This window comes from Tenrec ecaudatus, chromosome 13 (genome assembly GCF_050624435.1).
Source record: "Tenrec ecaudatus isolate mTenEca1 chromosome 13, mTenEca1.hap1, whole genome shotgun sequence".
NCBI classification, from domain to species: domain Eukaryota; kingdom Metazoa; phylum Chordata; class Mammalia; order Afrosoricida; family Tenrecidae; genus Tenrec; species Tenrec ecaudatus.
The window spans coordinates 56,250,709-56,274,403 of record NC_134542.1 but is presented as its reverse complement, the minus strand read 5'-3'; the positions used below and the strand labels follow the sequence as shown (position 1 = coordinate 56,274,403).

General features: G+C 39.5%; 1 protein-coding gene and 1 non-coding gene across 2 annotated transcripts in view; one reads left to right on the top strand and one right to left on the bottom strand.

Moving 5' to 3' along the window:
- Positions 1-23,247, top strand: part of PPP1R1C (protein phosphatase 1 regulatory inhibitor subunit 1C) — a 146,371-nt gene extending 123,124 nt beyond the window's left edge. The window contains exon 5 of the mRNA XM_075529906.1: positions 22,808-23,247. Within this exon, the coding sequence (XP_075386021.1) occupies positions 22,808-22,896 (89 nt within the window). The 3' untranslated portion in view covers positions 22,897-23,247. The remainder of the gene's footprint in view (positions 1-22,807) is intronic.
- On the bottom strand, positions 13,779-13,930 carry LOC142425168 (small nucleolar RNA SNORA62/SNORA6 family). Its single transcript, XR_012779528.1, has one exon. It is a non-coding gene; the product is annotated as a small nucleolar RNA SNORA62/SNORA6 family (small nucleolar RNA).
- Positions 23,248-23,695: the final 448 nt, after the last annotated feature.

Genomic DNA, 23,695 nt, shown 5'->3' with positions numbered 1-23,695 from the left:
ATTACAGCAACATACAAGCCAGTATTAAACATTATCAGGTGAAGGGGGGGGGGTGATATGTAGAAGAGCCTTACTGTATTCTCAGAATCCTTTTCTTTTAGGAGATTTGTAACAGCACAATTTCTCACATTGTTATATGTGTACCTATAGAAAAATTTATTTCCAAACTTTTGAAAAATATGTTTTTGGTACACAACTGCCATTTAATTTGGAGACTTTTTGAGTAATGGGAAGTAAAAGAACATTTCTCAATAATTTCTATTTATTTCTATCTAGTTAAAATAATTCTAATTTATTTTCTATTCCAAAGTGATGGTCGTGGCTTTTTATGATGATATTTGGTATGTAAGATGTACAAGCTGTTATGTTCCAATAAGCACTATACCATGTTCTTTGAATGAATAGTATTAATTAACATATATCTACAAATCACTGAGATCTCAAAATAACCTTGCTGAAAAAATAAAACACAATAGATTTGTTTCTAGTAATTGACCTTGCCAACAAATGTAATTTGTTTCCCAACATTATTTTTGGGATAATAAAAGGGAGTTTCAAAATTTTCATGGACAAAAGAAGTTAAAACATAATGGAATTTTTACATAAACTTTTTGAAATCCCTCATACGTTCATGAAAAAAGCAAAAACAAAAACCACTGGGCATAATGACATTGGCACTTTTGCAATACTACTTCTTAGTTCATTGCCAATGTCCTTAGTACAGAAGATATTCGAAATTCTGAGAATTTCCTTAATTTATAAGACTTGTATTTCAGAGTATAACGTCTACTTTATCCTTAAGTAGCATCAGTCCTACAAGTAAGCAGGGAGAACTCTAAGTATTATGATGTAAAGGGTAGTACAGAGCTCTAATTTGCTGAATCACTTCCTCCTGTCGGGACATTTCTAGCTGTTGGGACTATAATGGCCATTCCTTATGTTTTTCATCTGTGGATGAAAAACAAAGCCATAAATTCTGTGAGAAGAACAAAATCAAGAACAAATGGAACTGTTCAGATGTTCGTCATATATCACCAGGGATGTGGGAAACCAATCAAGTAGGAGTCCTTTGTTCTTAGAAGAATGAGGTACCCACCTCAAGAGACTGAGGGGTCAGGGATCACAGTGGGAAAAGAGACGAGATGCAAATTTAGGAACTCCGAGTTCTAGCACTCGTTTTGATATTAGCTTCCCAAAGGATCTTTGGAAACAAATTTAATTATTGGCTGTGCCATGGTACGTGCAGAGCTACTATATCATACTTCGTTTTGCCTTGAAAAATTTAAAAGTTCAACAGGATGATGCAATTAGAATCAGGAAATTAATAGAAGCAGCAGCAAGTCGGAGCACACTGGAGCAGATGAAGGGGGAGGAAGAGAGAGTGGAGCACATCCTGGCCCACCAGGCCATGAGGACGATGCTTCCCATTAGAGCAGCCCGTCCACAGAGAGGACCACATGGCCAGCCCCACTATGAGACATGAAGCCCCCCACTGACCCATGGCCCTACAGAGGACAACACCGGAGACACAGTGTGGAAATTGTGCCAGATCTGATCCTGCCACACCGAGGCAAAACACTAAGGGGGCGCAACAGAACAGCAAGGGAACAGAGTTGCGAGGTCCCCAGGGAATGCTTAAGGTGGACTTTGGGGCCAGGGCGTGGTGCCTCAACAGACTGGACTAGAAAACTCTCCTAAAGGCCAACAAACAATCCTTGAACTAACTACAAGTTTTCTTTCTTGTGTTTTGTTTTGTTTGTCATTGTTTGTTGTATATTTTTGCTTGGTTTTGCTCTGTCTTGTGTTTGTGCATGTTGTTATCTCTGCAGGTCTGTCTAAAAAAGATAGGCTGGATGAACAATCTGGAGGAGAAAACAACTGGCAGACAGTTCCATGGGGGACATGGGCGAGGGGGAGGTGGGACGAGAGGTAGTGGTGTTAACAAACCCAGGGGCAAAGGAACAAGTAATCCAAATTGGTGGTGAGGAGAATGTGGGAGGCCTGGTATGGCATGATCAAGGGTAATGTAACCAAGAGGAATTACTGAAACCCAAATGAAGACTGAGCATGATACTGGAACAAGAGAGGAAAGTCAAAGGAAATAGAGGAAAGAGCTAGGAGGCAAAGGGCATTTATAGAGGTCTAAATAAAGGCATGTACATATGTAAATATATTTATATATGAGGATGGGGAAATAGATCTATGTGCATACATTTATAGGTTTAATATTAAGGTAGCAGAAGGACATTGGGCCTCCACTCAAGTACTTCCTCAATGCAAGAATATTTTCTTCTATTAAATAGGCATTCTATGATGCTCACCTTCCCGACACAATCGTTGAAGACAAAGCGGGTGAATAAGCCAATGTGGTGAAGAAAGCTGATGGTGCCGGCTATCAAAAGATTTAGTGTCTGGGGTCTTAAAGGCTTGAAGGTAAACAAGCGACCATCTAGCTCAGAAGCAACAAAGCCCACATGGAAGAAGCACACCAGCCTGTGCTATCACGAGCTGTCGAAGGGATAAGGTATCAGGCATTATCAGAACAAAAAATCATATCATAGTGAATGAGGTGGGGGAGTGTGGAGTGGAGACCCAAAGCCCATTTGTAGGCCACTGGACATCCCCTTACAGAAGGGTTTTGGGGAGGAGGCAAGCCAGTCAGGGTACGATGTAGCAACAATGAAACTACAACTTTCCTCTAGTTCCTAAATGCTTTCTCCTCCCCACTATCATGATCCCAATTCTACCTTACAAATCTGCTAGACCAGAGGATGTACACTGATACAGATAGGAACTAGAAACACAGGGAATCAAGGGTGGATGATCCCTTCAGGGCCCGTGGTGTGAGTGGCGATAATAGGAGGGTGGAGGTAGGGTGGGCTGGAAAGGGGGGACTGATTATAAGGATCTACATGTGACCTTCTTCCTGGGGCACAGACAACAGAAAAGTGGGTGAAGGGTGGGGTGAAGGGAGATGTCAGACAGGACAAGATATGATGAAATAATAATTTATTAATTATCAAGGGTTCATGAAGGAGGGGGGAGCGGGGAGGGAGGGGAAAATGAGGAGCTGATGCCAGGGGCTTGGGTGGAGAACAAATGTTTTGAGGATGATGAGGGCAATAAATTTACAGATGTACTTTACACACTTGATGTATGTATTGATTGTGATAAGAGTTGTATGAGCCCCCAATATAATGATTTTTTAAAAAAAGAAAAGCAGCAGCAGCAAGGAGGAGCTTCACTTGAGTTTGGCTACTGGTGATCCTAGGAGCCCTGGTGGTATAATAGTTAGACATTTGGCTGCTTAACCATAAGGTTGGCAGTTCCAAACCACCAGATACTCCAAAGGAGAATGCAGAAGCTTTCTACTCCCTAAAAGAGTTACAGTCTCTGAAACACACAGCAGGAATTCTAGCCTGTCCTACAAGGTCGCTGTGAGTCTTAACTCCATGGCAGTGAGTGAATGGAAACCATACACATGTTGCTGATATATGAAGGTGATGGAAACGACGACATGGGAATGAGACTTCCAAAGCAACTTCCTTTCCTAGGATGATTTGGAGACCCTGGGAGAAGATTGGAGTAAGTCACGATTCAAATAAAACACACTTGACTTTAACCTAGAATTATCTGTGCTCTTAAACTTTAGGGAGTAGTGAGTGAGGTCTTAAAAGTTCACGAGGCACCATCTAAAGTGCAGTTATTGGTCTCTCCCATCTGGAGGAGAGAAGAATGATGACAATTCAAAGACATGTGGAAGCAATGCGTCCACTGGACGAATGGACCATGTACACATCAGTCTCCACAACTCAGACCAGGAGACCTAGATGACATCCAACTACCACTGCCAACGTCTCTGACAGCGATCACATTAGAAGGCGCTGGGTAGAGTGGGAAGAAGATCACTAGAGCACAGACCAAGCTTATTTGTCAGAGAAATTCTGGTGGAACCTCCCTGACTTTGGTCCTTGGTCACCTTTCACATGTAGAATTGAACTGAAGTCACATGATTCAAATTTCAGCCAAACAATAGACAGGTCTCTTATCAAGGGGATAATACCTGTAGTGAGGTGTACATACCTTAGAATAATGAGCAATTTAAGATTTAAAAGGCAAAGCTCAAAAAGGTTAGGAGAGAAGCCAGAATAGAAATTGGACAGAGAGGCAGTGGGATAAGTAATGGTACATTGAAGAGATTGCCGTGAATTAGATGAAACCAATGTGGATGAATTGTGAAACAGATGATCTGCTATGTAAATGTTCACCTAACTCACAATAAAAATTATTATTAATAATAATAATATAGGTGAGTGGAAAACCTTAATGAATAGCAAAGTCTATCAAGAGTTACTGATTTAGTTATTTGTATTTTCAAAGCTGTTGAAATAATAAGAATGAATTTCAGGAACTAAAATTTACAGGTTGTTTTTTTTTCTTTGCCGAATGTTGCCAATCTTCAGGAAATTGCTTTTTTATAATCACTTTATTGGGAGCTCTTATAGGTATCATATCACATTAAGCAGTATTGTACAATTGCTATAATTTCAAAACCCTTTCTTTCTTCTTGCACTCCTTGAAATCAGCCCCCCTTAATCCCCTTCCTCCCCTACTCTAAACCCCAGGAACCCTTATGTATTTACTTATTTACATGATCTAATATATCCATTCACATACAATTCTGTTGTTCGCTCCCCTTGAGTGGGGTTATACAGTCGTCTATATCATCAGCTCCCCCTTCCCTCCCTCCTCCTTTCCCATACCCTCAGGGAGCCATTACTCCTGTTACTATTTCTAAAGAGTTCTTGACTTTCATGTATTGAATGATCTTAATTATACAAATGAAGAGATGCAAGTCTATGATTAATAAGGTAAAAATTAAAAACCCTGACAGTAAGGGGAGGAAATATTAAAGAACTAGAAGATAGTTGTATGGTTCATCAGTGCTACACTGCACCCTGAATTTACCATCCCTTCTGTGTTACCCTTCTGAGGAACTGTGCAATTATCTTACAAGTGGGTTTTGGATCTCCACTACATGGATGTACATGCCCCTTCACTTCAATTTGGTTGAATGTTTTTGAACTTCTGATACCTTTTCCCTTCAACACCTCACGGTCACACAGGCTGGTTTGCTTCTTCCATATGGGCTTGGTTCCTTCCCTGCCAGATGGCCACTTGTTTAATTATAAGCCTTTAAGAACCCAGACACTAGATCTCTTTCTAGGCAGAGACCATCAGCTTTCTTCACCACATTTTCTTATACACCCATTTTGTCTTCAGCGATATGTTGGGAAGGTGAGTATCATACGATGCCACATTATTAGAATAAGCCATATTTGTACTTAGGTAATATTTAAGTAGAGGCCCAAAGTCCATCTGCTTCCTTGTTGTATTTACATGTCTATATAAATTAACAAATACAGCTATATTTATTTATATATAGTAATATCTTTACAATATACATATCTATATATGTATGATTTCATGTGTGTTAATATATGGTGCATTTTCTCCCTAATTTACTAACGCAAGGACAATGAGACTGAGAGGGCAGAATATAAATGTTTAGGGTTTTATAGTAACCTTGACCTCATTATCACAGGAACTAAGGAATATATTGTATCAGTTGAAGGGATTTTAACCTGTGACCTGGAAGCCTATGGTGTTATTATTGTTGGGTTTGGTTTTTAAAAATTCATGTCTGTATGTGGAATTCAGGATAGGTAAATCTATAGAGACAGTCATTGGATTAGTGGTTCCTTGGGGGTATGGTAAGGAAGGTTTTGGAGAAATGGGGGGCTAATAACGATGATTATAAGAATGAAGGAAATGTTCTAAAACGGATTATGGCGCTGATTGTACAACTCTTCTTGGTGTGACTATTGATTTGTGTGATATGTAAATTACATGGCAATAAAACTTTGTGTGAACAAAAGGTGACTTGCCTCTAAGGAAGTGCACTCAGTGGCTAGGGCCACCATAATAAAATTGCATCAGCTGCATTCTTTAAAAGAGTAGAAGTTCAGTAGCTCACAGTTTGGAAGGGTAGATGCCAGAAACCAAGATGTCAGCAAAGCAAGCTCCTTCTTGAGGCTCAGAGAGGAGTCTGTTCTACACCCTTATCCTTGTTTATGTTGGTTGCCGACAATTCTCCGTGTCCCATTATCCTGTAGGAGCATCATTCCAATCTTCTCTCCAAGGTCAAATTGTCTTCTTCGAATATGTCCCTGTGTTTCCCAACAAACGAAAGATGCTTTGACTGGGAGCCCACTGTAATCCAGTACGGTCTCACGGTTCTTATTCATATCTGTCAAGGACGTCTTTCCAAATAAGGAAACATTCTGAGATTTCAAGTGAACATGAAGTTTTGGGGAACACTGTTTAACCTAGTGTAGAAAATAAGTACTGATTTTTAAAAATGTCCTAAATATTCTCCATTACATTAGTTCAAGTAACAAGTTCAACATGTTTAAGGACAGTCCTCAGACACAATGGCCTGCTTCCCATATTTGTCTAGTTCTCAGGTTTCAGTCAAACTTGGAGGTTAGGACAAAACAAACAAAAAAACCAAGTGTCTTTTCTTTTCATATTTTCTGTTTTTAGAAGGAGATACAGGGAAAATATGACAGAGAAGATGGATTAGTCAGGATATCTTGGGTCTCGTGTGTCAGAGAACACATCCAATCAAGTTAGACAAAAGGGACCTTATTGAAAGATCACTCTGTTACTTCATGTTGTTTAGAGAAACTTGAATAACCGGGAAAGGAAGGGAGTAGTTAAGCCACTGAGTTGACTCCACTTTATGGTGACCCCTGTGAGCCAGAGTAGAATTGTGCATCATATGCTTTTTAAGAATAGTTTTATTGACATGTAATTGCATATAAGAAGCATTCTGGCTGCTTAAAAAAAAAACTAATTTGTTTGTTCTTTTGGCAATTGATGGTGTTTTCAATATTCTTTGCCAGCACCACAATTCAAATGTATCTTTTCTCCTTCTGTCTTCCTTATTCAGTATCTAACTTTCACATGCATATGAAACAATTGAAATTGATATCATAGAAGGGTAGGACAGGAAATATTGTAAAGAACAAATCCGATATACCTGGGAAGAATATTATCTTTTGAGAAATAAATCATCCATAGGAACTTTGAGCATGATACCTCTTATTTCCATCCACATCAAATTATATTCTGCTAGTACTAATTGTTGAGTGTCTCAGTTAACCTCCAATTATAGAAAAAGGTGTATCCCAAAAGTTGATTTATAAAAAGTTTGGAGCTAATCAATACAGAGAAATAATGCTACTCTGGATGCTTTACTTTCCAGGCTAGATTCAACAGCAGAACCCTTACCATCCTGAATTGTAATATTAGCAGTCTATTTAGGTGTATCTTCAAACACTGAAGACTCAGCGTGTGGGTACCATGTGATAGACTGGCCACTTGATGCTAACTCCTTTTTCATTGGCAGCAGACAACCAGGTCATAGCTGGGCACGAGGAGGACAGGCAAAATCGTTCTGTTGAAATCCCCAGGCACCCACATTTTACTCATTTCCTACGTCTTGTGTGACACAATTCAGAGAATGTTGGAATAAAAACTTGAAACCCTTTATACTAAAGTGAATAGCTGTTAACATTCTGCATGACTTTAGAAAATCACTCTTGATTTTCTAATCTGTAAGAAGGTGGTGTGTGTGTGTGTGTGTGTGTGTGTGTGTGTGTAAGCCTATATGGAAGCAGTTGGACTGCCTCTTCATTTCCTTTCACCTTTAAAGTACCATGCTTCTCTGAGTGATAAAATATTTCCCCTGTAAGCAAGAGCGGCTTCAAACAGCACTGAAAGGGCAGCATCAGGCTGCCAAGGGAAGGACGGTGGCTTGAACCCACCGGCCGCTGTGAAATGAAAGGGCAAGGCAGTCTGTCTCATAAGGTTTCATGGTATAGAAACCATACAGAGCAGTTCTATTCTAAAGGGTCTAGAGGAGTTGAATTGACTTGAGAACAGTGGGGGGGTGGGGGGCGCGGGGAGTGGAGTGAGCTGTAGCTCCTTTAGGCAAGGGAGCACTCTGCATCAAAGGTTGTGTGTGGAGGAAACTGAAGGGGACACAGCGGGAGGGCGGACAGTCCTCCTTCCGTGTCTGCGGTGTATGCGACACCTTCCTCAATATTTGGGCCTGGAAACCAAAGTTCCTTCCTTCACCATCTTGTTGTCTGATTAGGTCGACAAAGTCGAGCTTATTGAATTATAGATGGAGGGAAAAGAATGAAGTCCACTTATCTTTTTTGATAATGCTCATATTTAATAAATGTAAGCATGTTACAAGACTGCAAAAACTATGGATTTGTCAATGCTTTGATTTGACAAAATATTTCAATCAAAATACAATATGATCGAACTATTAATATGTTATTGATAAAAATATTTATACTGCAATGCAGAAAGTCTGGTTCAGTAAGGGACACTTATGGGAAGTTGTATAAGAAACATATTAAAATGCCTGTTATTGTCTATATGACATCATTTGGAGGTAACACCAGTAGCCTCGCTGCTTAGTTACTTTTGCAAAAGAGCTCCTAGCCAAATGGCTTTTCTGGTATAGTCTATGAGAGCCCCCGTCCCCCGCTTGTTAGTAAATTGGAGTTAGTGTATTAAACCAGAGATAACAGTCATGCTTTACTCAGTGATTGTGGTTTTTTCTCCCTAAAATGTGATTGTGTTATCTTAATAGTTTAAATATTTTCCCCTCAAAATAGTTTCTACTATTGGAGAATGCAATAAAAAGAGTAAACATAGCCTCATGGGACAGTGGGTTAGGAATTGGGCTTCTGACTACAAGGTCAGTGGTTCAAACCCACCAGACGCTCCTAAGAAGAAACATGAGGTAGCCTGCTCCTGTAAAGTTTGTAGTCTTGGAAAACCCTGTGGGCCGACTCTACTCTGTGTTTGAGAATCCCCATGAGTTCAACTCTACTTGCTGGCCATACATTTGATATGGGCTTTCATCTTAGTAAAGATAAGTAGATTAGATGCACAGTGACTTTAGCCAACACACTGAAATACTTAAAAGTAATTTGGGAATGATAGGCCATAAACATACTTCAGGAGAACTCTTCCTCTTAAGCTATGGGTTCAAATGAAATTCAACATAGGTTATGGAACATGTTTATATGAATAAATATCAGTATATTTTAGTTTAGTAACATAAAGCAGATTATAATTATTTAAAAGTTAACATGTTATATACATATACAATTTTCCCCCTTAATGGAAATATTTGGAAATTTGAAAGGCATGCTTTTAGAGTAGTTGATTTATAATCTCTGGGGGTTGAGGGGTTTGCGCTTTGGCTTTCAAATAAAAAGAAAAACAACCAAAGAATTGATATTCACCTGTGGAAAACCTAATTATATTAAGTAAACAATGTTTTCCTAGTTATATCACTCAGATGTTATAGGTTAGAAGTAACAAAAAATTATTTGAGTACATGTTTTACCAGTATTTTGTTCTCCTTCGTGCCAACTAAGGAAATGGTTCCTTTTTCTGCAATCTGGGCAATAAATTGCTCGTTTGCATCAGGCATTCTTAATAAAATCAGAATTGAGGGTGAACAAAACAAAATAAATACTTTAAGTTGATTGTATCAGGAGGTTTTGTTAAAGGTGTGTTATGTAAGAAGTGCCGAGGTTGTGATTTTACATACGGAGACAAGGAAACCAAACCCACTTTCAGACGGTGAGGCAAGGAAGAAAGTAGGTCAGCGAGCCCCAGGGCAGTACAACAGACCGCTGTTATTTAGAGGGATGGTCAGCGAGCAAAACCGCCGGGAGCAGAGCTGCCTTGGAACACAAAGGAAAAGCTGCACTGAGAGGCAGGGTCAGGGCAACACAGCATGGCAGGGGTCAGGAGGCGAACTGCGTGTCCTTGGGTCAAGGAGAGGGTGAAGCGCAGCAGACGGCCATCATTCTCAAGCTCCCGGCCTCCAGCAAGGTGAGTAATGAGAAGCACCCTGAGCTGAGGCCCTCCCCAGAGAAAGAGAAGTTCAATGGCCTTGGGCTAGGTCCTCAACTGAGCCGATTTTGAGCCTGGACATAAAAGTATCCTCTCGCTAGAATTAGCACTTTCCAATACAGGGAATCTTCAGTAACAGGAGAATCACCGAGGGACCAGCATGGTTTATCCAGTCCATTCCCATAGCTGACATGACGGAAGCCATGTATTCAGTGGGATCAAGCCACTCTGGGGATCAGAGCCCCATCGTGCACTGCGAGATGTGCTGTTTTATTTTCCGTCTTCAGCTTGACTGTGCAGATTCTTGCTGCTAAATGAAAAGTTGTGCTCAGAATTGCTACGAGAATCTAGATGATAACCAAGTAGTCTAGAAGATGGAGGAGAATCAGCCAATGGCAGGCCCCGAAACACTGTCCTTTTCGTTTTCCCATAGGGCGCGATGGGCAGAAGTTCGTCTTCTGAACAAACATTAGGAAAGTTAATGACAGTGCATGCTGAGACAAGAACGAAATCATAGCAACAGTCAGACGGTGCTGACGGATTCTAGAGTCCTGGCGGGGCAAACCGTGAATGAGCTCGGCTGCTGGTTGAAAGACGGTCGCTTCAGGCCCACCTAGACAAACTTCTGAAACCAGGTGGTCCGTTCCTGAAAGAACAGCCACTGACAAAACATATGGGATTGTAATTGTACTTTAACACACCCGAGTCAAAGGATTGCCAGGCGTCAGCATGGATTGGACAAGTGTTGTTTCTAATCCTGTGAAAAGAGTCTCTGGGTAGTACAGGTTGTCGACACTCTGCTGCTGACTGAAAGGCTGGGGGTTCAAGTCCACCCAGAGGTACCTGGGAAGAAAAACTTGGCAACCTGCCTCAGAAAAGTGAGCCCTTATATTAATAAAAATATAATAAGGGTTCCTGGAAATAGGGTGGGGATGGGCAGGGATAAAGGAGAGCTATCAAAGAGTTCAAGAAGAAAGAAAAGGTTTTGAAAATGGTGGTGTCTGCAATTGTACAATGATGCTTGATTTCATTGAATTTTGGGTTATTATAATATCGGTAAGAGCTCCCAATAAAATAATTTTAAAAACTGAAATAAACAAAAATACATTTTTATAAAAGAGAGAAAATATATAGAGCATAGGGTGTTTACCATGTGTTAGAACTCATTTGAGAGCAACTAGTAGAATTCTAGTGGGGTTACCAGCGGTCCGTCAATCACCATGAGACAGGTACAGGGAGTGCTACATGCTTTAGACGGAGGGAAGGAGGCCTGGGGCTTTGGGGAAGCCAGGAAACCCTCTGGGATGTGGAGAGGAGAGACCTGACTACCCAGAGAGAAAGAAAACAACTGGCACTTGGTTCCCTTAAGGGAAGAAGAATCCAAGGGAGGCAGCAAAGCAGGACAAGACCTTGCTTGTGACTGCACCAGGCCTATTGTGTTGCTCTGTGAGCCCGGGTAGACTAGAGAAGCAAATTCATAGACACTCATATGTGTATAAGAAAGAGCTTCATTTACAAGAGCAATTGAATATTGAGAAAACATCCCAGCCCAGATCAAGTCCCTAAGTTTGGTATTAGCCCATATGTCTGATACCAATCTATAGAGTCCTCTTCAGACTCAAGAAAGATATGCAATGATGCCAAATGCAGGTTGATCACAGGCCAGTAGGTGGAAAGTCTTGTGGATCCAGTAATGGTGTAAGCATCTCAGCGCTGCCAGGGGTCTCCATGTGGCTTCTCCAGCTCCGATACTCTGGCTGCCATCAGCCTGTTTCCATGTGACATTCAGAAATAATATCTCTCAGGGACTCAGCATGCATCCCACCTCCAATGAGCTCTATCTTTTTAGTGCCTCCAAATGAGGTCATCAGGCTGCGATCAGGCTAAACTCCACTCCTTCACTCTAAATCCTCAAATTGACACCAGATTATGTAACTACCATAGTAACTAGACTTGTGAGTGAGGGGAGTGTTTGAAGGGTGGAAGTCAGTAGGATACAGAACCCAATCATGCAGGATCTTAATGTTTAAAATGAGCTGGAATTTAATCATTAGGGTGAAGAGAAGTCACCAGGGTGAAAAGGGTGATGGAATTCGATTTGTTCTAAGAGAATTCAGTCGATTATTTGGTAGTAATTCCAGTAAATGGCACACTCTGCCCATCCTCCCTCTTATCTAATGGTCTTGCTTCCTGCACTGAGAGAAGTGAAACCATCTGAAGAAACTGTCCACAGATTCCAACTATGAGATTTCCCACCTCATCGTACCTGCTGGTACATAGCTGCCCTTCCAACACATTATGGTAGGTAAACTATTTGTGTTTCTCTCTAACAGCAAGCCATCCAGCTAGGCAAACTCTCCATTCCCCTCCATATTCAGGAATATTGCTCCTTAAATTCTCTTTGCTGTTGCTGATGCAACTCTCTAGAGGATCACACCCATCTACACCCCAAAACAAACTTTTTTTGTCCAGGTTTCAGAAAAATTAGTCTTGTGATGGAAGTGTTTATATTAATTCCAGTGGTGATGGAATCATAGCATATGCCCAAACTGATAACATTATACACTTTAAGTCTGTACAGTGTCTTGTATGTCAATTATGCTTCCATGATGTCAATATTTTCTTTTCATCCACTCTTCCTACCAGTTAATAATCCAGCTTCTCTCCTCTCCCTTGTAGCAAAATTCTTGAGCGGGTTGACTACATTTACCATCTCTACATGCTCTCCTTTGTTCTGAACCCTGTTCAAATCAAGTTTCCCTCTTTCATCACACCACCAAAATTGCTTTTCCTAGGTCCTGAGGGACCGGGAGCATCGCTGAAACATGGCTTAATTCACAGTCTTCAATTTACTTCATCTGGCCATAGGGTTTGGCCCACTTTATTGCTCTATCTGTGGTCATACCCTTTCTTTACTTAACTTAGAGTAGCCTCACCAATCACTTTCTTCCGACTTCATGTTCCTCCTGGACAACTCTCTCTGTTGGGTCATTCTTTCTCTCTTGGCTCCTTATTTTTGGAATGCCCCAGGTTTGAGCCCTTTAATACCTTTTCTTTTATAGTCACTTGTTCTTGTGATGGTCTTCCAAAGTCTGGTGGCTTTACATACTATCTCTCAGCCTTACTGCCATCCAGCCAATGCTAGCTCCTGAAGAGCTGCTGGTGGATTCAAGCTGCTGACCATGAGGATCGCAGCCCAACTCATAACCACTACACCAACAGGGCTTCCTATTCAATGATATTTCTCCCATTTATACCTATGCCCAGAATGAACTACTGAATTCCAGACATGTGTATCAATCTGCCTCTATGCCTCCACTTGGTTACACAATAGTAATCTCATATTTCATATAAATGTCCAAAATTGAACTGCTGATCTTCCATCTAAACCTTGCTCCTTTTAAATGTCCCTCCTCTTAGTTGATGGCCTTCTCATTGTTCTGGTTATCCTGCCTCCCCCAAACTTTGGACTCTCTTATACACCAGATACCCACATCCAATTTTGCATTATATGTTGTTGGTTCTGTCTCTCAAATATACCCAGAATATGATCAATTCTTAATACATCCCGCTCTAGAAACCATATTTATCTGATAAACCAGAAGAAGGAAAAATAATTACATAATCAGGCCGGAACTTAAGCTTGACTTGTATCTCCCAGCTCCTAACTCAGCCTTTGGACTCCTTATTTAAAATACTTTGCCACTCTTTATTCTATTTTCTTTAACTAACAAAAAGAGCTAATAACAGCTCTTTTTTTCCCCACATGTGGCAGCGAGTACTATCAAACTCCAGTCACCGACGCAAGCTCTACTGGCGTTAGCGAAAACCCTGCCTGGTAATGTAGCACGCTTCCAACACTCAGACGTTCACTGGCCAAGACTGGCCTCCACCCTGAGCTTTAATAGTGTGCAGCAATAAAAGCTCTTACAATAGGATTATTGACAGAATTATAAGGTTAATATAAATAATTCATGTAAGCATGTTGCATAGTATTTTCTCTGTAGATGTTACATGTATTAACTAATGTATTCCTTCCAGAGACCAGAGAAGTTAGGAATTATTTTCTCATGTTAGAGATGATGAAATATGTATGAAGGGTTGAGGTTCTATTTTCTTGTTACAGAGCAGATAAGTCGTAAGTTTTAGATTGGCTTTTATTATTATTAACTGCCATTAACTTGGCCCCTGCCTCCTGATAAATGCACAATGAAAGAAAATGCTACCTTGTCATGTACTATCCCCATGACAGGTTGTACACAAGACTGCTAGGATTCATAAGGTTTCCATTGGCTGGTTTTCTGAAAGAGATCACCAGACCTTTCCTCATAGTCCATCTTATTCTCAAATTTGTTCAGTAGCACAACAGAATCTAAACGCCCCACCAAGGGACAAGAGATAATTACGCTTGGGATGCACTGGTTAGAACTTACACCTGACTTTTCTGCAGAGTAGGGGAGGAGTCTGCCAAGAAAGCCCCACTTTCCTCACAGTTAGATCCTAGCTGTCCTTAATCATGTAGACTATGTTTTTAAACTACAGCTAAAATAACTAGTTATTTCTATATTTGGAAAAAGGATTTTTCTTAAGGAAATATTGCTGACCAAAGACATATAATTAAAATGCAAAAGAATAGCTATGTGAGTGCGTTATAGCTCAATATTAATCCTCAATTGTTCAATGAAAGGAATGCATCGGAAGACCAGTGGGCTTCTTTCCCGCGCCCCACCTCCAGAGGTGCGTAAAGCTGACACGAATTTGGCCAGAATCAGCCTCCCTGCTGTCAGGCTCTATCTAACAAGACTTTTGTGAAAGAGCAGAGGGTCAGTAATCAAGGAGATGTTCTGATGGTGACCCAGAATCAGTTGAACCGTTAACTGAAAGGAAGGTCAGTGGCTTGAAGTCACCAGCCACTCCGTGGGAGAAAGATGCTGTAGCGGCTCCTTTAAAGACTTACAGCCCTCAGACCCAGTGCATCAGTGAACCTCTGAACTACAGGGGGCTATGAGTCAGCCAGCTCCACAGCAATAGGTTTTGAGTTTATTTCTTTATGTTTAGTACTCAATAAAGAGCATAGCGAGACTAATGTGTAAAACTACAATTCAAATTTATTCATTTGAAATAAGAAACATTACTATGAGGTGAAGATAGAATTAGCCTAGTCAGGTCTTTTCTCCCTATGGATGAGCGCTAGTGTTATGTGGATCGTCTCAGAGAGCCTAGAATCAGAATGGAATGGTTTGGTTGTGTCAATGAATAAGTAAAACTAAAGTAGAATTGGTACTTCCAAATTACAGTATTTGAATATACCACGAACTACCAGAAGAACACACCCATGACTTGAGATAGTTCTCCTTAGAAGTAAGAGGAGCAAGGCTTCATCTCCTGTAATTTGGATATGTCATCGGGAGGGATCGCTCCTTAGAAAGAGCATCACGCTTGGTGAAGGGTTAGCAATGGGATGATTGTCACCGTGACTGCAAAAAATGGACTCAAACCTAGCAGACTATGATCCAGGATGCAACAGGACCAGGCCATGTGCATTTTGCTGTAGAGTTGAAACAAACTCACTAGCATCTAGCAACAATAACGATATGTTAGCATTGGGTCTGTTATCATGTAGTAACAATTGCTTCAATAAAGAAGTACCCTTCCAAACGGACAGAGCCTTCTAAAATGTTACCACAGGAGACTCTCCTCTGGAAATGCTTGGAAACCACAAGCAGCCTTTGCCACTGCGGTGGTAAATGCTACTCTCCTTCTGTAATTTTATTTTCAGTGCTTTTAAGGCTAACCACGGGCTCCTGCTGCTCGATGCATTCTTTATTTTAGAGACGCTCTTATGCTCGATCAATTGCAGTCAAGTCTCGCAGGCACTGGAGTCATTCTGTCTCTCTCTAAGGTGAACTGGTCTAACACTGTTTCAGCTCCATTGCATGTGGTTTTCAAATTTTAGCTCTACTTCTGAGTTCATAGAGAATGCATTAGCGTCAAGATAAAGAAGGGTATAAGAAGGGCATTTGTCTCTAGAGGGCTAAGGAAGTGAAGTGCTCAGCCTGTCAGAGTGATTATTAACTCACCCTGAGTAGGATACATATATGTTCTTCCCGGCCTTCTCCTCGGACTTGCAGATAAAGATATGGGCATTTTACATGTTTTCAAAGGGTGCTAGATCGCTTTCTAAAGATAATGTTCGAATTTGCACTTCTAATAATAGTTTGTATGTACCCCCCCCCCCCCCCCGCTTTCTATTATTACTGCTAATGCTTTTACAATCACCTTTACTCCTGGTCAACAGATTTGGTAAAACCTGTGAAAGCCGAATATATAAGTTCTCATAGTACCAAATAACTGTACAGTCTTGTTCCAACACATGATGAAGAGATAGACATATTATACATTTATTCTTTGCAGAATGATGAATGATGCTCTATTTAGTAAGTGATGGAAAGGCAATTGAAATAAACGATCATAAGTTGACATGCAGTTTTTATTAACTGCCCAATCACCGTATTAGAATAGTAATTAACTATTATACTTATGTATAATTTCCTTCAAAGAAAATAGAAGGGGATAGGTTTAAGGTGAGTTCAGGGCATTATCATCTTTTAGCTTTGGAATGAAATCAATTTATCACTTGAACTCTGTGACCATCAAGTGTACTAATATATAACTTATGCATTATAAATGAATGACAAGAGAACTAAACACAATTCAATGCATATGGAAGCATTTTGGGAAATGCAAAACACATTTTCAGTCGAGGTGAGGAGCAACAGTCCTTTTCAGAGGGTGAATTATGTTATTACATGGTTGTGTTTTGAAGACTTGGCAAGTCAATAGCCAAGGAGGCAGAACATCAGTTTTCTAGGGTGATGGCAAATAGTACAGAGTAAATTTCAAACTCACTGCTATGGAGTCAATCCCAAGGTCTAATGACCCAACAGGACAAAACAGAACTGTCCCTATGGGTTTCCAATGCTATAAATCTAAATGGGAAAAGAAAGTCTTACGTTTCTTTTGTAGAAGGGCTAGTGGTTTCAAACTGCCAACTAGCAACTTAGAAGCAACTACACCACCTGCACAGGCCTTCAGAAACCTAACACGTGTTAAATGTACTTGAAAACTATGAGGAGGATTCAGAAAGCTCCTGGGGAAATGGAAAGTAAAAGACAATGAAAATTTCCCGTGAACTACTTGAAGCCCCCTCGCAACTTTTGCATATACAGCTCAGGTTTTAGTTTCTCCTGACTTCACCTGGGTATTGGATCCTCAGTGTTTTTTCATGGAATTAACATCATTTAAGGTCACAATGACACCGAATTGGCTTCATGACAGTAGCTTTGTTTTTTTAGTTTTATTTAGTTTTATGTGCACAGGATTACCCTTTGGCTTAGGTCCCCATCTGATCTGCATTTCTCTCATGCTCGCCCACAAGAGCTTTATTGTATTAACTCATACCTAGATGACTCCTGTATCATGTCTCCACACACTGGACAGTTTGTTTCTGGTCTCATTGAGTCCTACTCCAGAGGTCCACAAAGAGAAAGTCCTTTCCAAAAGCCAGTGTGACCTTTGTCACTAGGCTCTGTTCTGGGAGTGACATTGGACAAGGTTAAATTCTTTATCCTCCTGACTTCACATTCTATTTATAGTAACAACAACAAAAGACTAAAACGGTTAGCTATGTAAAGTTAAAATTTTTTTTTGTTTTTGTTAAAAAGTAGGTATATTTGTGCCACGTTCTGAGTAAAACATTGGAGAAAGTCAATGACAATGAAAGAAGGAATGAGTATTGGTGACCCAGGTGAAGAACTCCCTGTGTGAGTTACGGACCTAGGTTCACGGCCCACTCCGCTGACTCGTGGCTGTGGAAATTTAAGCACGTTCTTTTATCATCTTAATCTTTAATTAGAGAGATTATACTAGAGTTCACATTCATAATTATTGGGGGGCCAGAGCCTTCTCTGAAATTCTGCTGAAAGCTATGGATCTTCTACTTCTCCCAAATAATACGAACACAATTATAAATCCCCTTTCAGGAGGCTCAGAGTTTCCTTTACATCCCTTGAGCACCTTAGAATGATCATTGAGATCTAAATTCTGTGGTTTTTTAAAAAAAGAACCCTTTTATATTTGCTACTGCTTATGCGAATCAGATTTTAATTATGGAACTTGGTGATTTCCGTCATTTGTGGTTCCACAAGTACTGACTTCTTTGTAACGGACAGTACCCATAATAGAATAATTAATTCAGTAGTGTAGCGCTTCTACATTTAATGACATTATAGTGTTAGAGAGGTTACTAGCCCACCCCTCTAAAACATTCCACATAGATCTCTATTTAGCTTTGACTGCAACACATGGAGTAATGGGGCATTCACTCAAATACTTATTGTTAGGTATAATAATTTAGGAGTCTTCCTCCTTATGTTGTTGCTTGGTGTCGTTGAGCTTGTTCTGACCCATTGCAACCTCATGTGCAACAGAACCAAACACTCCTTCGCCTTGGGGCATCCCCACAGTTATTACACGTAGGCTTGAACCCACTGTTACAGCCATTGTGTCAATCCATCTCATGTAGGCTCTTATTTCTCACTAACACTATTTTACCAAACATGATGTTTTTCCCCCAGAGACTGGCCCTGACAGTTAACTCTCTCCCTGATTCTGCTGTCATGAATACCATCAACGATGCTGAAAGTTCTGTCTTTGGTTGCAGTTGGGTAGTGTTGAAAATGTGATTATTTCAACCAATGACAGTGTTAGACTGTTAACGACAAGGTTGCTGGTTCTCTCTCTCCAGCAGCTCCTCAGGAGAAAGGCGAGTTTGTCTGCTTCTGTAACTATTTACAGTCTAGGAAACCCAGTATGAGGTACCTATGAGCCGAATCTCCTCAATGGCAGTAAGTAGTGGGTTAAAACAACGAGGTGTAATGCATCTATGATGTCCTCATTTCCTCTTTTTAAAAGTTAAGAATAATCAGTCAAAATGCATATTGACCACTAATGATCTAGTCCCAATATTCCATCTATTGAAAATCCTTTGAATAGTACTTATGCCAGTCATCAGGCTAGCTTTCCTTCAGAGGCCACGCTGTCTAGAAATATAATGAGCCTACCTTCTTTCACTCCAAAAAAATGATAAAAATCAGCCAGTGGTTTAACAAATAAAAGCTCATTGTTTGTGATTGTTTGCACAGTCACTTCACATTGTCATCCAGCTGATGTTTAAGAATGTGACCTGCGGCCTGGAAATACGGGAGTATTGTGTTTTATTTAGGGGCAGGCTGCTAGATGTAGGGAAGATAACATTTCTTTCCCCCCTTTCCCCTCTTTTACTCATTTCACTCCTTTCCCTTCAATTCTATTTTCTTCATTCTCTCATGCATTCATTCTGCACTTTATGATCCCTTTCCTGGGTATCCATTACACTCTAAAGAGAAGAATCTTCATATCTTTTTGGGAATTCTGATTTTTATCTGCCTGCATGCGTCCCGAATGGGTCTGTACTTCCTACAGGAGCTGATCCTGAGACCCTGTGCTATGGGGAGTGTTTTCCTACACAATATCCTCTCAGAATTTCATTGACACTTCTAGTTCAACTTTCTTTTCTCTACTTTGAGAGTTACTCAAATACCAAATGAGTTTTTAAAGGACATTCACGTATAAAATACATGCATGTTTGGGGATGCGTCAAGAAGTGTGGAGCGAAAGAAATTAAACAGTCCTAATCTGTCTTTGCATTTTAGTCTCAGCATCATTACATCAATAACAAACAAACAAACAAAAAAGCAAATAAACATTGCTGCTCTCAAAATTCAAATTACTGCCATCAAGTCAATTCTAACTATGGTGACTTTAAAAGACAGGGTAGAAATGCCTTTGTGCATCTCTGAGCCTGTAACTCTTTGTGGGAATAGAAAGCCTTCTATTTTACCTAAAATATTGCTGTTAGGAACTATAAACATTACCTTATATGCTATTTCTAAACACAAATTAACCAACCATCCAAGATCCAAATGGAAATACCACACTAGTGTAAACTGATTTGAAATCCAAGATTTGTTATTGATAATCTGCAAAACAGCGCTGTGATCATACGTCATTCGCCCGTGTCATCAGAGCTCATCAAAGCCTCAAAGAGGTTCATATCACATATGGAGAGATTAAAAATAAAACTTCACAAAGTTTGTTCCATGAGTGATTCATCTTAAGCTATATGGTACTCTTACACAATGTTGTGACGATTATTATCATGCAGGGAATTAAATGTGGATCCGAGTAAACAAGTAGACCTATAATCAAGTGCAGGGAGCAGTTGGTTGATGGTTTAATACTTTGGATCTTTTGATTCCTGATTTTTTTCCACGTGCAACTTCTGGATATACTCTTAGGAGATAAATCAATGTTGGCATTGTCTTTAACTTGTATCAAAAGAAAATTGTCTTAAAAACTATTTTGTTACTTCATAGTTCCTTTGTGAAAGAGAGGTGGGAACTGAAGTCTACTGATCCTTTGCAAACATTTTTGTTTTTGTTTATTTTTATTTACTTACTTAATTAAAAGTTCATTTTACTGGGGGCTCTTACAGCTCTTATAACAATCCATCCATCAATTGAATAGAGCATATTTTTACAAATGTTGCCATCATTATTTTCGAGACATTTATTTTCTATTTAAGCCCTTGGGATCAGTGCTTTGTTGTTGTTGCTGTTGTTGCAAACCTTAAGGAGAGCGCAGACAACCTGAATTTGGAAGAGAGGATGGTAGGAGACTGAATGCCTCCGTATTTCAGAGGAATCCCAAGATCTTCTGAACCAAGTTAATTGCCACACTAAATCTATGATAAATTCTAGAAAATAATAAGACACTCTACTCAACATCCAAAAAGCTAATGGTGAGAATGAATTGGGGCCTCATGACAATGGGAATTTGTGATCCATTCATTCAGTCAGTAAGTACATGTTGAGGGACACTCATGTGTCAGAACTTGTCTTAGGACCACAGAACCTTTATAATTTTGAACAAATCATTTATCTTCCTTGAGTCTAAATATGTCATCTAGGAATTTCTTCATGGAGTTGCTCCGAGGACTCCTTGACTATGTATGTTAAGGCTCTATCCAACGGACAGATTGAATGCTCAATGAACTCCTTTCCCTGATACTTAACATTCAAACTTTTTTTTCTCATGTCCTTTGTAATAATATAGAGTAATTCCATTTATTACTAACAAATTTCTCTCTACAGTCCTAGGTCAACAGGAATTATGAGTGACCCATGTTTGTCGATCAAATGAAAGTATTTAAATATTATTACAACTGATCAAATATTTTTGCAAAGATAATCTACCGAGCCCAAGGAAGTCATTCTTTGCCAAATAGCACTGAGACGTGTTGATTGGAGCACATGCACATCCACAGTTTCTTCAATCCTTTTGTTCCATAGTAAATGTGAGCGGGGGCTTCCTTTTATTTTTCAATTCGAGATGGAGTGTTTTGGGGTAATACTTATGAGAAATCTAATTAAATCAATTTTCATAGAATATAAAAATATATCCAATCTTCCAGGTTAATGATGATCTCTACACGCATGTGTTAAAACAGACCCAAAAGAATGAGCAATAACAGTACAGGCTGTGGTGGTAGTCATTGCCTTCTAATTATACTCCAAATTTGAACTGATTTTTTAAAAACTCACAGAGGACATATATGATGGAACTCCCAAGGACATATCATTTGTTACTTCATTATTTCAATGGATCACTTAGGAAGTAAATATTAGCATGGATACCGACTGCTTATCAGTCACTATGCCTAGGACTCGGAATTGAAGCCGCCTCATCCCTGACATCAAGAAGTCTGCTCTAATGCTTAGGAAGATCTGTAACCATATGCAGTTCTATGAGATCATTGATGGGAAACAAGGTGATTCCAGAGCACTGAAGGTATACCAGGAAGACATGCTAAGTCTGCTTGGGGAGTTGGGGAAGCACACTGAGGAGGCAAGTAGAAACTGAAGGATGAAGGGATGCGTGCCAAATGGCTAAGTCGGACAATGATGTTTAGCAATGGAACGATAACAAGGAAACTGTGGGAATCTTGAATGCTCCTGAAGTTATCAGGGAACAGGGAATTATTACATTAGCATTGCTTAAGCATAAATTATTATGAACAGAAGAGCAGGAATAGTAAGAATTAGCTCTAATAAGCAGTAAGAGACTAGATCATACAATGTTTGTATCTTAAGCAAAAGTACACCAATTTTTCCCATTCTCCGAGGGCTGTGAAGGAAGTTATTGAATAATTTTGAATAGAAAAGTTTCATGATCAAAGGAATACATTCACATTCCTAGAGGAGACCAGCAATTTTGTGGTTCTTTTGTCTACAAGTTCCAGAAATGGCACAGACACAAAAATAAAGGTCTTTTGTTCCTGGGAGTTTCAATGGTTCTCCTTGGACTAGAGCTCAGGGGTGCCAAAAGAAATATTTGAATTAAATGAGACACCGGAATTATAATAGAAGCCTGTGAGAAGATTTTAGGTCAGCAGGTATTTTAATAGGCTGTGATGAAATTCTTAATAGAGAAGATGTAATGATGAAAGAACCTACCTCTGTGGAAACATGGTGGGGTATATTTTTATTGTTCAGTCAAGTAAAAGGAAGGCATTGTTGAGATTCTTAAAGAAAAACACATACACACCAATGAAAACCTTTCACAGAATTTTTTTAAGTCCTTGAACAGTGAAATAAATCTCAATTTGCGTTGACCATAATGTTTGTAATTTCAGGGGTTAAGCATCTGAAAGCCCAGAGTGAATCAGCATTTCCTGAAGAAGAAGAAGGTGTAAATGAAAGAGAGGAGCCTTGGGATCACTAATTATGGATCTGCAGCAAGAACGTTTCCTGGAGATAACAGAACTATTAACTTTTCTGAATATCCCATGAGCCCCATTGCTTGATTTCCAGAGTATTCTTCATGTCTGCACGCCACGTGTACAGTGGGAACACACCCATCAGGGAGCCCTCCTTGACTGAACTTTAGAACTAAGTACACATTCTTCCATATTACTTATAATCAAAAAATAAACCTTTATTTTATGACTTTTCTTTTTAATGACTTAGAATTTGCAAACATATGAGTATTATAACTTTAATACTATCAGAGCTTAATCCTTGATATCTTACTGATATGGTTTTGCCTTCTAAGGACAAATGTAAATGTAAATAGCATTACTTTAAGAGTGAAAAATAAATATTAAAATATTTAGACATGAGTGTGTCAGTTTAACTTAAAAAGGAATGTTTAATAAAAGTGGACTTTAAAGTTAAATCATTATTTATCATGTTTCTGTACACAGACAAATATGCAATCTGATTTCAAAGTGAGGAAGAAATGCCAAATATTTTGATGCTCAAACAACATCCTTCTCTCTAAGACATTATTGGTTACTTAAAGAGCCACAGAATTAACTCCCTTTTTATGCTATTCAACATATATTGTCAAGCACTTCTACTTCTTATTAAGATAAAAAAAAGCATAATTAAAATTGAATATGTCAAGTTCTAGTCCCATTTTAGGATCATTCTTGAAATATGGGCCATCTATTTCCAACTGCAGTTTAATGAATCACTAGTACTTTACAAATCTGCTACCTAATAGCTTATTAATCCATGTA